General features: G+C 53.2%; 1 protein-coding gene across 5 annotated transcripts in view; it reads left to right on the forward strand.

Annotated features, from left to right (window-relative positions):
* Positions 1-14,694, forward strand: part of TRRAP (transformation/transcription domain associated protein) — a 91,070-nt gene that overhangs the window by 52,434 nt on the left and 23,942 nt on the right. For all 5 annotated transcript variants that reach the window (XM_052636085.1, XM_052636086.1, XM_052636087.1 and 2 more), the window contains 14 exons: positions 32-178; positions 1,523-1,736; positions 2,284-2,409; positions 3,073-3,219; positions 3,869-4,068; positions 4,587-4,708; positions 4,881-5,094; positions 6,192-6,371; positions 8,690-8,836; positions 9,973-10,092; positions 10,318-10,605; positions 10,743-10,880; positions 11,478-11,590; positions 11,985-12,120. In XM_052636085.1, the coding sequence (XP_052492045.1) occupies positions 32-178; positions 1,523-1,736; positions 2,284-2,409; positions 3,073-3,219; positions 3,869-4,068; positions 4,587-4,708; positions 4,881-5,094; positions 6,192-6,371; positions 8,690-8,836; positions 9,973-10,092; positions 10,318-10,605; positions 10,743-10,880; positions 11,478-11,590; positions 11,985-12,120 (2,292 nt within the window). The remainder of the gene's footprint in view (positions 1-31; positions 179-1,522; positions 1,737-2,283; positions 2,410-3,072; positions 3,220-3,868; positions 4,069-4,586; positions 4,709-4,880; positions 5,095-6,191; positions 6,372-8,689; positions 8,837-9,972; positions 10,093-10,317; positions 10,606-10,742; positions 10,881-11,477; positions 11,591-11,984; positions 12,121-14,694) is intronic.

Raw genomic sequence — 14,694 nt, forward strand, 5'->3', positions numbered from 1 at the left:
TAACTCGGGCCTGACCTGCGTGAACTTCTAGGTCAACGACAACACCAGTGCGGCGGGCTCTCCTGGGGAGGTGCTGTCCCGCCGGTGTGTGACCCTCCTGAAGACAGCCTTGCGCCCGGACATGTGGGCCAAGTCAGAGCTCAAGCTGCAGTGGTTCGACAAGCTGCTGATGAGTGTGGTAGGTGCGGGCGCCCTCGGGATGGTGGCCCCTGAGCCCCCCCCCCCTCCGCCGGTCGGGGCTTCTCCCACGGCTGTTCTGGCCGCCAGCAGAGGAGGAGAGAGCGCCGTGCTTCCCTCTCTACCCCGGGCAGAACCAGGAGTCTTGGAAGCAGAGTAGTGCCCTTGCCTTTCATGGACTCATTGCTTAAAACGACCTACTGGCTAGCCCGGAATAAGCATATTTAATTGACTTAGTCAACAGTCTTTAAAATGAAGTTGAGATTTTGAATCCAGATGGAATAATAAACGTGGCACCGAATAGTCAGGTATTAAGAGAGAGCCCCAAGTGCCGATCTTTTGATGGCTTTCTGGATGTTCTTGGTCCTGTGATTGCCCGGAGGTTGCAGAAGCTGCTCTCTTGCCTTATCCGTCTCGTTACCAGGACGCAGTTGTTTGTCTAGGTCTCTGGTGAAACCCGAAAGCTTTCAGTTTGAAGATTTTAAAACCTGCGGTAAATGTCTGTTACTTTGTGCTGCAAAGATGAGTGTTGCTGCTCAAGTGTATTGAATGGTCCAACAGGTTACCTGTGTCACGGGAGCTCTAGAGCGGTCGGCCCGCTGGGTCTGCAGTGCGTGCTCTGATTCTAGCCTTAGGCTTCACTGCTAGATACCTGCAGATTTCTCTCCTCTATTGGAAAGGGAATTATTTTCCTATCAGAATTAGTCACCGTTGACTCAAGCTCAGCCCCTTCACAGGTTTACATTTTCCAAGAGCAGTGGGTGTGCTCACACTGACTTCTGCCTTTTCCCCAGAGTCCACCTCAGAGTAGCATCCATGTCGGGCACGCGTGCACGCGCGTGTGTGTGAGCCACAGACACAGTGTCCTGAAGCCAAACTTAAATCCTTACTAAGGACCTTGGTGCTCTGTTTTCTATTTTATTCTTTTTTTTTTTTTAGTGCTGACAGTTTGTGAAGTTGATTTTACAATACACAGTTTCAAGGATATTTCCTTTTGGAAGGATGTATGTAGTTGAACTAAAAACATGAAAGGTGAAAAGCAAAATTCATTGCAGTAGTTGCCTTCTTAAGCCAAATGCTAATGTTTTTCGTGAACTTTTTAAAGGAAGTTTGGCTAAATGCTTAAGGCGAATTTATTGAAACGAAGATTGTGAAATCTTACTGTAGTCCCAGAATATGGCGGCCTTTTATACACCTGATGTGTTCACCCCTTGGTGGTTCTGGGTTTTTTTGGTTTCACCTCCCAAGTGCTCAGTGGCACGGGACTCAGGTTTTGCTTGCCTGCTCCCATCGCCAGCGTTCACATGCTGTCTCATCCGCGCCTGGCCCGTGTCCCCCGTTGCAGGAGCAGCCGAACCAGGTGAACTACGGAAACATCTGCACCGGCCTGGAAGTGCTGAGCTTCCTGCTCACCGTCCTGCAGCCGCCGGCCATCCTGAGCAGCTTCAAGCCCCTGCAGCGTGGTGTGGCTGCGTGCATGACGTGCGGGAACACCAAGGTGCTGCGGGCCGTGCATAGCCTGCTGTCCCGCCTCATGAGCCTCTTCCCCACCGAGCCCAGTACGTAGCCAGTACTCCCCTCTCTTTTCTTTCCGCCTGGCTGGGTGGGCCCAGAGCTTATTATTGAGAGTGCTCCTCCCTCCTCTGCTTGCCATATAAGTAAGCCATTTTATCATCCAAGCTTTTTTTTTCGTACCATGAGACTTTCTTTTTTTTAAAAAAAACAAGGTTGATGTAACTTTACAAAGTCTTTGCGTTACATTTTTTGGTCCACTTGGGAAATACAGTTTTTCTTCATCAGCTAAACATTACCGTTTCTGTAAGGTTAAAAGAAAGTTCAGTTAAAACATTTTGGTAAAGCGTTGATCAGCTGGCAAGATAGGATCTTGGCATGTTTTCCTTGTGTTTAGGGGGTTGAGTTGAGGCTCGAGGACATGAAAGGTGGTCACTGAGCTCCATTAACTGGGAGCCACGTGTCGTGGGGTGAGGGTCACCATGGGTCCCAGATGATGAAGCTCAGAGCTGGCCTGGGGAGAATCAGTGTCTCTCAGAGCCGGGCAGGGCCCGCCAAGCCGACCGCGGCCCCACAGTCCCACTCCTGTTTCAGGCACTTCCAGCGTGGCCTCCAAGTACGAGGAGCTGGAGTGCCTGTACGCGGCCGTGGGCAAGGTCATTTACGAGGGGCTCACCAACTACGAGAAGGCCGCCAGCGCCAGCCCCTCCCAGCTCTTCGGTGAGTGCGCACCCCTCCTGCACATGTCTCTCTGCTCGCTTGGACGGGCTTCCCTTCTGGGAAGGGCCCAGCTTGTCGGGAGGAGCTCTGAGCCAATGTGTTGTTGAGAGTGTCTGCGAGTGGCTGGGCGCACACAAGGCCACTGTCCCGTGGGGTCTTGAAGATGAAAGACCCCCCGCCCAGCCTCAGAGCTTCTTCCTGCCTCGGACACACGTGCTCCTCCCCACCCCCATCTCCAGGGTTGTTAAAGGTCCGTGGTGTAAGCTTTTATGGGACGTTTACAGCTGATTCTTGAACAGTTTGGGGCCTGGGCCGTCAGCCCCATGCAGGTGAAAGTCTTCTTGTGAGTGTAGTCGGCCTCAGCGTCTGTACAGGGTCTCGCTGCGTCCACCGTGTCTCGTCCGCAGATTGAGCTGACTGAGGACCGTGTGGCGCTGTCGTGTATACTGCTGGAAAAAAGCCACACACGAGTGGACTTGAGCAGTTCAGACTTGTCTCAGGCTCAACGGCAATGTCAGCATTTCAGATCAGTGTGTACTTTGGTCAAAAACGGCCCATTTTTGTCTAGCGCATTGTTTAAATATTTTTAGGGGTGATTGACATTTTTGTGACTGACTCAGTTTTTAGAGACTCAGAAACCCCCTGGCTCTCCCCCCACCGCAGGGACCCTGATGATCCTCAAATCCGCCTGCAGCAACAACCCGAGCTACATCGACAGGCTGATCTCGGTCTTCATGCGCTCGCTGCAGAAGATGGTGCGCGAGCACCTGAGCCCGCAGGCCGCCTCGGGCAGCACGGAGGCCGCCTCAGGTGACACGCTGGGCCGGCCCCGCCTCGGGCCGCGACGCCTGAGCGGGGCCGCCGCGACTGGCAGCTCCGCTGCCCACTGTTTTCATGTTCGTCATCATTTGCTCTTAACAGAGCGATTCCGAACGTCTCATTGGCCACCAGAGTCGAGCACTCTTTCAGAGTGAAATGTCTGAGTCGAGCACTCTTTTAGAGTGAAATGCCTTTAAGTTGTGAATGTGAGAAAGAAGAGACTTTGAGGAGTCTCTGCCACTAGCTGAGAGTTATCTGACAGCTTTGCTGTAAGCGGAGATGGCCAAATCAGAGCCACCGTTTCTAAAGAATGGAGTCTCAGGGTCCAGACCCGAGTTGTGAGCTCCGGAACGCGGGTGACGTGTTGTGGGGAGGGGAGCTGTGGGGGTCGCACCTCTCAGCCCGCCGGGGCCGTGCGCGTGACTCCAGGGCTTGGCCGAGGCCCCGGTCCCGTCAGCTCTGGCATTCCCTGCCCTGTGAGGAGGCTCTTGTTGGGCCGCCCTGGCACGGGGGTGCGGTCAGAGCCGGGAGGCACTTCCCACGCCGGAGCTCTCGTTGCGGGGCGGAAGCGTTGGGGAGGGCGTGGGCGGGACCCAGCCGCTCGGGTGCTGGGGATAGCCGGCGTGCCTCGCGTGCACAGGGACCAGTGAGCTGGTGATGCTGAGTCTGGAGCTGGTGAAGACGCGCCTGGCCGTGATGAGCATGGAGATGAGGAAGAACTTCATTCAGGCCATCCTGACCTCCCTCATCGAGAAGTCCCCCGATGCCAAAATCCTCCGGTCCGTGGTGAAAATCGTGGAAGAATGGGTTAAGAACAACTCCCCAATGGCAGCCAATCAGGTGAGCTGGGCAGGGGCTGTGTCCTGGCCTGTGGGCCTTCCCGAGAGAAGGTTCAGCCGTCGCTTTCTAAGCGCTTCTGCAAGTTCTCAAGCAGAGTATTTTTTTCTCTCCAGTAGTTGCCCTCATGGGATTCTTTTTTTAAGTTGGATTTTTCTCACCGTGCTTCCCAAATTTTGAACAGAAACTTGAAGTAACTGGTCGTGTAATGTGGTTTTACTTCTGTTAAAATGTTAAATGAGTCAAAAATAACAACGATGAGGGACTATTACTTGGTAACTAAGATGCTTGCAAACTTCCAATTTGTTTTCTAGTTTAGTTGCTTTCTCTCCCAAGTGAGTTGTAGCCCCCCAGGAAAATTATGTTGGCACCTGTCTTGATCTTAAGCATCCAAAGAACCATTTAGAAACAACCTTATTTTACCTGACAAGACTGTAGGAGGTTAAAAATCAGTTGAGCAAATGGCTGAAATACTTTTGAACATGTCCTTTCTCAAATAATTGACTCTTAAATTTGTGCAGACACCTACACTCCGGGAGAAGTCCATTTTGCTTGTGAAAATGATGACATACATAGAAAAGCGTTTTCCAGAAGACCTTGAACTAAATGCCCAGTTTTTAGACCTTGTTAACTACGTCTACAGGTAATCACCGCAGCTGAGCACGTCGCGTGTCATCCGTGCTATGCTCTCTGACCCACTGGTGGTGTGACTTTTTAATCTTCTCATATATAATAAGTTTTAAATGTTCACTCACATTGTAAGACACACAGTGTAGGTCGGCGTCATCAGTGAGCCTTCTGTTCAAATGTTCCAGGGATGAGACGCTGTCGGGCAGCGAGCTGACTGCAAAGCTTGAGCCGGCCTTTCTCTCGGGGCTGCGCTGTGCCCAGCCACTCATCAGGGCCAAGTTTTTTGAGGTTTTCGACAACTCGATGAAGCGTCGCGTCTATGAGCGCCTGCTCTACGTGACCTGCTCCCAGAACTGGGAGGCCATGGGGAACCACTTCTGGATCAAGCAGTGCATTGAGGTAAGCCGGTGTCCACACCGATGCAGAGAGGCAGACGTCTCCACTGCAGAACCGCTGTCCTCTCTGGGAGGAAGGAACTGACCAACAGCCAGGAGGTGGAGCGGCCAGGCCAAGCTGGCCTCATAGCACGTGGGCTCTGACCACTTGGCTCACGGGGCCAGGGAGCTGGAGGTGAGGCCCCTGCAAACAGTCAGGCTGTCTCAGTGGATGGCGAGTCAGATGGCCTCCGTTTCTAACTAGCTTGTGGTCAGGCATCTGTATTCCTCATTATTTGGCTTTATTACCAGCGTGCCACACCAGGCAGCCCAGGTCTCCCGTAGAGAACGGAGGTTACGCGTGCCGTGCACATAGGCTAGCTGACGTGCCAGGCTGTGAGATTCTCCTTGAGGGAGAGGAGGGACTCGTGGCCGGGCTTCAGGGAGAGCGTGTGGGCGCGTTCCCACCAGGGCTGAGCATCCGTTCTCGGCACTGTGAGCAGCAGGGGGTGGGACTCTGTGACGGCGGCACAGTGGGCAGAGGTCCCCGACTTGCTCCTCATTCAGGAGGCTGTCGGTTATATCAGGTGCCAGGCTCTGGGTCAGGAGGTCAGAGAGACCTTGGAGGAGGGGCTGGCCGTTGCTCCTCTGCCCTGTGGTCTGGCCTGTCTTCAGGCGGCACCAGTGCACGGCCCCACGCTCCTCTGCCTTCCCTCTCGTTCCTCACGACGGGGCCGGGAGTGTCTTGCCAGGGCTCGTCCACCCCGTGCTGCCCAGCACGGGCTGCCTCTTCCTGCCAGCCGTGCTCATGACCTTTCTCATGGCGAAGCAGATCGCGTCGCTGCTTGCCTTTGTGCCCAGCACACGGTCTAGCCTCCGGGGCCCGGTCTAGCTGGCCCCTCTGTCCAGCCCGCTGAGACATGGAGTCAGGGGCACCTGAGTGGGGACAGTGGAAGGGAGGTGCAGGCTCCTGTCCAGGTGGGGGCAGCGGGATAGAGCAAGCCAGGCGCTGGGGGGTCAGTGCATGTGTGTGCCAGTTGAGGTGACTCGGAGGTCACCGGGGTCCCCATGCCTGAGCGCCAGGCGCAGGTCCCAGGCCTCTCCTCCCCTGCACGCCCCCAGCTCCTCCTGGCCGTGTGTGAGAAGAGCACGCCCATCGGGACCAGCTGCCAGGGCGCCATGCTGCCCTCCATCACCAACGTCATCAACCTGGCCGACAGCCACGACCGCGCGGCCTTCGCCATGGTGACACACGTCAAGCAGGAGCCCCGGGAGCGCGAGAACAGCGAGTCCAAGGAGGAGGTAAGGCCCTGCGCCCGCGCTGCCTCTGCAGCCAGCCTCCTGGCTCGCTGGAACGATGCTGTATCAGCCGTGGGGGTTTTAGGGCGAGAGGAACAGATCAGAACCTGTCTCTGCGGAAAGGTCTGAGTGTGGTGCCTGTTCAGTTACTTACTGTTTCCTGTTTTGTGTTAAGGTATAGTTGACATACATCCTGTTAGTCTCAGCTGTACATGTAGCAATTTGGTATTTGTGTGTGTTGTGAAATGATCACAGTAAGTATCACTTCAGTTCGGTCGCTCAGTCATGTCCGACTCTTTGCGACCCCATGAATCGCAGCACGCCAGGCCTCCCTGTCCATCACCAACTCCCGGAGTTCACTCAAACTCAGGTCCATCGAGTCGGTGATGCCATCCAGCCATCTCATCCTCTGTCATCCCCTTCTCCTCCTGCCCCCAATCCCTCCCAGCATCAGGGTCTTTTCCAATGAGTCAACTCTTCTCATGAGGTGGCCAAAGTACTGGAGTTTCAGCTTTAGCATCAGTCCTCCAAAGAACACCCAGGACTGATCTCCTTCAGAATGGACTGGTTGGATCTCCTTGCAGTCCAAGGGACTCTCAAGAGTCTTCTCCAACACCACAGTTCAAAGCATAAGTATAGTTAACATCTATCACCACACATAGTTAAGGATTTTTTTCTTGTGACGAGGGCTTCTAAGATTCACTCTTAGCAACTTTCAGATAACACAGTGCAGCGTTATTAACTGTGGTCCCCATGCTGTGCATGACACCCCCGTGATGAGTTTATCACCAGAAGTTTGTGCCTTTTGCGTATCTTTGCCCGTATCACCTCCCACCTCCTGCCTTTGGCAGCCGCCTGTCTGTTCTCTGTGTTTATGAGCTTGTGTGGGTCTTTGTCTGGTCTGGCGTATTTCGCTGAGCACAGTGCCCTCAGGGTCTGTCCATGGCGCAGATGGCAAGATTTCAGGGTAGAACTGACGAGCAGCTGGCGTTGCCATTCAGTTTTGAGAGCAGTCACTTATCACAAGTTGGTGCTGCTGAGGACAGAGTCTTTAACTCTCTGCTGATGGTCCTCTCCAAGTCAGGAGTTGCCCACGTTGTATCCTAAAGCACAGCTCTGGAGAGTGACACTGTCTTGAAGGAGCCGTGTCTCTAGCTGGTTCCACAGGCCGCCTACTCTGACCCTCCTAGGTCTTTCCCCAGTCTGGCTGGGGTAGCCCAGGAGCCTGTAACTAACCATCAGGGCTGAGCCTCGGTCCCGATGGTTGTCAGGACTCTGTGTGGGAGTGGGGACGCCCCTCAGGGCTGTCGGCCCGTGGAAGCTCAAGCTGGCTGGAGTGTTGGGTGTCTGAACACAGCCATTTGGTACTGGCGGAGGAAGGCACTCTCTTTGCTCTGAAAGGGGTGGTTTGTACCCCTTCTTGTATGTGAGATCTCTTACTTATTTCATTAACAAATAAGAATTTAAAACTTTTTTCATTTCGCACTTGCTAAGCAGGAGATCATTTGGTGATGGGACCTTCTTTCCTTTTCGTTTCCTCTGTGGAACATGTCTTTGACATGACTCAAAGGCAGCTTTGGGCTTCCCTTGTGGCTCAGCTGGTAAAGAATCTGCCTGCCGTGCGGGAGGCCTGGGTTCAGTCCCTGGGTTGGGAAGATCCCCTGGAGAAGGGAAAGGCTACCCGCTCCAGTGTTCTGGCCTGGAGAATCCCATGGACTGCATAGGCCTTGGAGTCGCAAAGAGTCGGACACGACTTCACTTTTACTTTCACTTTTTTGATGTGACTTGTTTTCATTCTCAATGGCACACACCAAATGTTCCATACTTTGAGCCCAGTCTGGTGATGGGATGTTGACTGTTACTTCCCAAAAGCTTCAGACAGAAATCGGATTCCTTGCTCTTTGGGGATGAGTTTTGTACAGCCCTGTGCCCACAAGGTGCTGTGCTTTGGACCCGATGGTAGCCTTGATCCAAGTGAGCCAAGTCTGTGCTGCATTCTCAGGAATGGCAGGTGATGATTCCTAGTAGTCTTTATACTGCTTAAGGTAGTGCTTTCTTTTTTATTTTCCTTTCTATAATCCAGATATGACAGCAAAGTGCTGACATTTTTATAGCATCATGTAAGAAAGCGCTAGATCTGGTCTAGTTTTATCTGCTTGTCTTTTATTTTAGAACTCAGGATTATTTAAATAATCATAGACTTCCAGGAAACTGAAGTTTTACTTGGCAAAAATGTAACAAAAAGTTTATGAAAGTCATGTGTGTGGATTTTCTTCAACTATTTGACCTTTTGGTTTTGCACGTTTTTTTGTATTCTTTAGGATGTAGAGATAGATATTGAACTGGCTCCTGGAGATCAGACCAGCACGCCCAAAACCAAAGAGCTGTCTGAGAAGGACATTGGAAACCAGCTGCACATGTTAACCAACAGACACGACAAATTCCTTGATACGCTCCGGGAAGTGAAGGTCTGTGCGTGATGGTGGCTCTCCCCTGTCTCCCCCCCGCCCCGATATTTTGAACAGTCCATGAGCCCACGGGCTCCCCCATTGTTAGCTCGAGGCGAGCATTTCTGGGGGCAGGTCCGTGGCCACTGAGAGCTTTGGCCTCTGCTGTGTTAACGTGGAGCCAGGAGCCGCCTGCCTGGTGGGCGGGGAGCGGCCATGTGGGGGCAGCCAGGCTGGTTTCATCGCGGCCTTCCCCGCAGGTGGCCTGAGTAGCAGACAGGAGCATTCTTCACTTGACTGTTTTCTCCCCCTTTCCGTGGAATGTTTGTATCCTGGGCTTCTGCGTTTTTGACGGGGACGTGGTCTGGGGTTAGCTCCCTTCCTGATCTGCTCTTGGGTGAAAGCGACAACATGATCTTGACACACGTGTCTCTGTCTCAGCCGCAGGGCCCACCGTGGGCTGGCAGGCGTGTGCCCGAGCCCCTCTGCGCTGGCTGTGTGTTGCTCTGTGGGGAGGTGGGCTTCAAGCTCCCCGAAACCTGACCGTGAGACATTCACACCTTAGAGACAGCGGAGCTGTGGGCGGAGGCAGCCACGATTGTGGATGTGATGTGCCCACTGGGTCCCCGGCTGTGGGGTGTTCTGGTCCCGTTCTGTCCATTCCAGTCACTTCTCCATCTGCCCAGTGTTCATTGCAGAGACTCCAACCTCTCATGGTTCCTGATTTCTTCTTCATTATGACACTTGTTGGCAAATAACATAGATCCTATGCGTATATTTCTCTTTCCCCTTGGTATCTTCAGCAGCCTCTCTTTGATGCATCTGTGTATCTCTTGCTTGCACTTTCCGGGTCAACGTGGTGTTCGTACTTCTCGGATATGGTGAAATCAGTAATGTTAGGAGGTGCCCTGGGAAGTTAGACATGCAGGCATGTCACTGAGCACCTTTCCCGTGTCTCTGCTAGCTGCTCAGCACAGCAGGAGGGGTCTGTGGTGCCCAGAACTCGGGCTTCACTTCGGCACAGCATCTGTTCAGGTTCTGAACGTCGGGCAGTGAAGCAGCGTCGGGGAGAGTGGGTGGTCCTGCTTCCTGGGCAGGGAGCTCGGGCGGCACCTGCGTGGCGGGGGCCCGGCGCCAGACAGTCTCTCCCCCTGCAGACGGGAGCCCTGCTTGGCGCCTTCGTCCAGCTCTGCCACATCTCCACCACGCTGGCTGAGAAGACGTGGGTCCAGCTCTTTCCCAGGCTGTGGAAGATCCTGTCTGACAGACAGCAGCATGTGAGTCTGTGTTTTCTTTAAATCCTCTTTTGAAAAATGCAGTTTTAGCTTTTGAGGAGTGTTCGTGAAAGAAACTCTTGACGAAGTTTCAAAGGCTGAGGAAACTAGCGTTATCCAAGCGTGAGTTATCTATCACATGCATGCCAGATGCCAGGGGGGAAGCACGAAGGCGGGCTGGTTCGCACACAAGGCCCCGGCCAACCCCAACCCGTGCTTGGGTTTCAGGCTCTGGCGGGCGAGATCAGCCCGTTCCTGTGCAGCGGCAGCCACCAGGTGCAGCGGGACTGCCAGCCCAGTGCCCTCAACTGCTTTGTGGAGGCCATGTCCCAGTGCGTCCCGCCCATCCCCATCCGGCCCTGCGTCCTCAAGTACCTGGGCAAGACCCACAACCTCTGGTTCCGCTCCACCTTGATGCTGGAGCACCAGGCCTTCGAGAAGGGGCTGAGCCTGCAGATCAAGCCCAAGCAGACAGCCGAGTTCTACGAGCAGGAGAGCATCACTCCACCCCAGCAGGTGAGGCCTCACCTCCCCCTGTTCACACGTCCTGAGGAGCCTCTCCCCGGTGGTGGCAGATTAGGGGCCGTGCAGTCGCCCTGTCGGGGAAACACGGTGTTCCTCCCCGAGCACTCGGAGACCGCGTTCTGTTCCAGGAGATCCTGGACTCCCTTGCGGAGCTCTACTCTCTGCTGCAAGAGGAGGACATGTGGGCGGGCTTGTGGCAGAAGCGCTGCAAGTACTCGGAGACGGCCACGGCCATCGCCTACGAGCAACACGGCTTCTTCGAGCAGGTAGCGCCGCCGGGCCTCGTGGGCGGTGGAGGGTGCTCGCAGAGGCTCCGGTGTTGTGGCCTCAAGGCAGTTCCTGTCTAAGTAAGAAGTCTCCTGATTTCTTGGAAGCATGTATTTGTCCAGTACAGACTATGAGGTTGAAGTCTCAGTTTTAGAGACGTGAACGCTGATGCTCAGTCGTAAGTTCTTTACTGTCAGCGTAGCCGGCATGGATGCTTCCTGTCTGCGTCCTCGGTCCCGTTGGGATTGGCGGAGCATGAGAGTTTAGTCCCCCTGCCCGTCCTTGCTTGGCCATGGGGTGGCTGAGCATGGCCGCAGCCCCGGGTAGGATGCCGAGCCACAGAAATTCCAGAAGTGTTGGCACTTCAGTGGCCCGGCTGCCATCACTGACGGGTGGCAACCTTCGCGAAGTCCCGCTGCTTCTGCTCGGGGCGGGGACTCAGCCGCCAGCTCACCCACTCTGGTTCTCTGGGTGGAGACGCTGAGAGCCCGAAACGGCCTCGGGTCTGCGATCCGGCTTGCCCTAAGTAATTGAGCTGTGGCCATGCGGCACTTGCTGGTTAAGCAGCAGTGTGAAAGCACTGCTAACTTTTACAGGCGCAGGAGTCGTATGAAAAGGCGATGGATAAAGCCAAGAAGGAACACGAGAGGAGCAACGCTTCCCCTGCCATTTTCCCAGAGTACCAGCTTTGGGAGGACCACTGGATCCGGTGAGCTGAGCGGGGATGCGGCCAGGGGTCACCGAAGGGAGCCAGCGGAAAGCCTGAAATCTTCCCTGACAAGTATTTTTAGAAAGGGACTTTCCTGCTCTCTTTATGGCCCCACGAAGAAAAGTACAAACAAAAGTGGAGAAACAGCCGTTAGAGGCTCGGGTGCTTGAGTGTGTGTTGGAGAAAGTGACTGAGTCCTGCCCTCGCTGGCCCGGAGCTCTGCTCTGCTGTGGGGGAGCTGTTCTTGCTGCTCCAGGGGTCCCCTGCTTCAGTGCCCCGGGTGCTGTGGCACCGCACAGAAGCCCAGCCTTCTCTGCTGGGGGAAACTGTTTTCCTTTCTGTGTAATGGAAGTGGCTTAAAATCACTGAGTTTGGGCCGATCCTTGGTCTCCAGGTGTTCCAAGGAGCTGAACCAGTGGGAAGCCTTGACGGAGTACGGCCAGTCCAAAGGGCACATCAACCCTTACCTGGTCCTGGAGTGTGCTTGGCGGGTGTCCAACTGGACCGCCGTGAAGGAGGCACTGGTGCAGGTGAGGACTGCACCCCCCGCAGCATGACCTGCCCACGCTCAGGGTGCAGTCTCTGCAGGCGCGGGGGACCCTTTCTCCAAAGCCCCGGGTCTCTGGGGGTCTCCCTTCACTTGCATCACGCGGGGCACCTTGGCACATGCAGGATAGCTCCTGGGAAGTAAGAGTTACTTTTGGTTTTCACGAAAATCTTTGCTGAGTCTGAGTTAAATGATGACTCAGTTTCAGTTCATCCTCCAGTTACAGTAAGCATCAGGTGTGGAAAGTGGACTCTGTGAGAAACGGGGAAGGACAGAGGCCGCTTTGCTGGTGGATTTGGTTGGCAGAGGAGCTGCAGGTGTGAGTGTGGTGCAAGCGCAGGGCCGGGCTGTCCGTGAGGTCGCGGCACGAGACGCAGCATCACGTTCAACGTATCTTGTATTACGGAAGTGGCAACCATGTCATGTAGGTGACGTCAAGCCCTTAACTTGGTTGAGCTGCACGTTTTTCAGAAGTTAAACTCCATCCAGAGGAGTTCGGTGTGAGACAGGAGAGTGGGCACCAAGGTGCTGGTCTCTCTCGCCCTGGGAGCCTCTGCGGGGCGTGGGCAGCCGGGGTTGATGCCCCAGCTCTGCCACCCGAGCCCCCGTCCCTGCCAGCGCCTCAGCCTCTGCCGACGCAGCCGAGCCTGTGGCTCGCTCTTTTTCCTCCTGTGTCTCTCTCCCCTGGTGCCCCTTTCCTGCTCAGGTTTTAACCTTTGCCCTGTGGTGTCCGTGTCACGGGGCTTAGGGGTTTGTACTGCAGTCCTGCTCTCACCTTGCCCCTTTGCCTGGTGAGGGCGTATTCACAGTCACACCAGTGATTTCCCTTACTGTGTAGGCTCAAAGCACACGGAGGTTACAGGCCAGTGTGTTTGAAAGGATTGACTTAAAACTTTACCCGTGTTGTGGCTCCCGTGCTTATTTCGCCACTGCTGCTGCTGTTGAACAAAATGCGAAAGGTGCAGGAACTGAAATAGTCACAAACCATTAACCACAGGGGGGTTATAGAGCCCGGGGTCTGGACTTTCAGTTGGGATCGGGGAAATGGCTCCTCTGATGCAGAGAGTTACTCTGAGAAGTAAACCAGTCACCATGTAAGTAAACAAAAATAGTTTACTGACAGGTTGCATTTATCATTGGTGGTTCTCTTTTTTTTAAATTTATTTTTAATGTCCTTTCTTTATTCTGATAATTATTCTGCTTTATTTTATATCAATATAAAAATATTTATAGCTCACTCCAATGTTTCTTTTTCTCCTTTCCGAGGTCTCACTCAGCAGGATGTGTGCAGTATCATACTGACGATAGGTCTGACAGATGAGTTTCTTCTTTTACAAGTTCTTGATTATTTTCCCCCAGTTTTAAGGCACTTACTGGTTAGAAAAAGCTCAGAGTATATTGATGAGCACTGTGGGTAATCTGCAAGAAATTAATTTCAAATGTTTTTGATAGTACTGAATTATTTACTCATTTACCAGTACTTCAAAAAAAGTCTTTCTCTTATGTCTTACAATTATGGGGCTGCTTGCCCCATAATTTCTTGGTTCGATTTAATAAATGAGGTAATATTTTCCAGCAGAGGAAAAATGAGATGCTGCTGTTGTTAATGTTCCAGAGAGTAGGTGTGATTGAACAAGTCCTGTCTTAACTAGCGTTTAAGTCCAGAAGATGTGAGACGGTAGGTTGTGATCGTAAAGGACCTTGTAGGAAGCAGTTGTGTTTGCAAGTTTGTCTCCCTGAGTTTCTTCACGATTGGGTTACTGAGAAGCAGGAGGGGCCGCAGAGGTGACTGTGCTCCAGGGTCAGACGTCAGCAGACAGGGCTGGTGTCAGGACAGCGCGTCACCATCACCATCGCTGCTCTCGCCCCCTCTGGACTGAGCCGCGTGGCTCTGATGTGTCGTTTCCGTTGTGACTTCCAGGGGTGCTTCCGAATGAACGTCTTACTGATGTTGCTACAGCAAGTCCTGTAAAATTCTTTCAAGAATATTTCTGTGTTCTTTCATCTTCTTATATACAAAGAGGTTATTTTTGAAAAGACTTTTTTTTATTTACAGTTTTTAAAATGCTGATAAGAGTTTTAAAATGCTGATAAGTCAAAGGCTGATAAGATGCGATGAGTTCTAACACCTTCTTTAGAAGGTGCTGGGCAAACACAGGGGCTTTCCAGGGCATACCTGGAGCCTCCGCCTGGGCTTAGGGGGCAAATGTGATGCTCTGGGCTCTGTCTGCTTCATCAGTAGAACTGATAACCAGGATGCGAGAGAGATCTGGGGAACATTTTGCAATGGATAAGAAATGTGGACTTAAATGACAGTAAGGTTTGTGAATGTTCACTCAGATTCTTAGACGCTTGAATCACTGCCTTCTGCTTCCGTGTATGATGTGCAGCAAGGTAGACTGATTTCTCAGGATAACAGTGTGAGTTGGAGACAATTCAAAATTGTACTGATACTTAGCAGAGTGGAGATGAGCACGTATTTAAGCCTTTCGAAGTTCCCTGGCCGACTTTGTAGGTTTTTCACCTGGTCTGTCATAACAGAATCTGATCAGTTTCC

Source organism: Budorcas taxicolor, chromosome 2, assembly GCF_023091745.1.
Source record: "Budorcas taxicolor isolate Tak-1 chromosome 2, Takin1.1, whole genome shotgun sequence".
NCBI lineage: Eukaryota > Metazoa > Chordata > Mammalia > Artiodactyla > Bovidae > Budorcas > Budorcas taxicolor.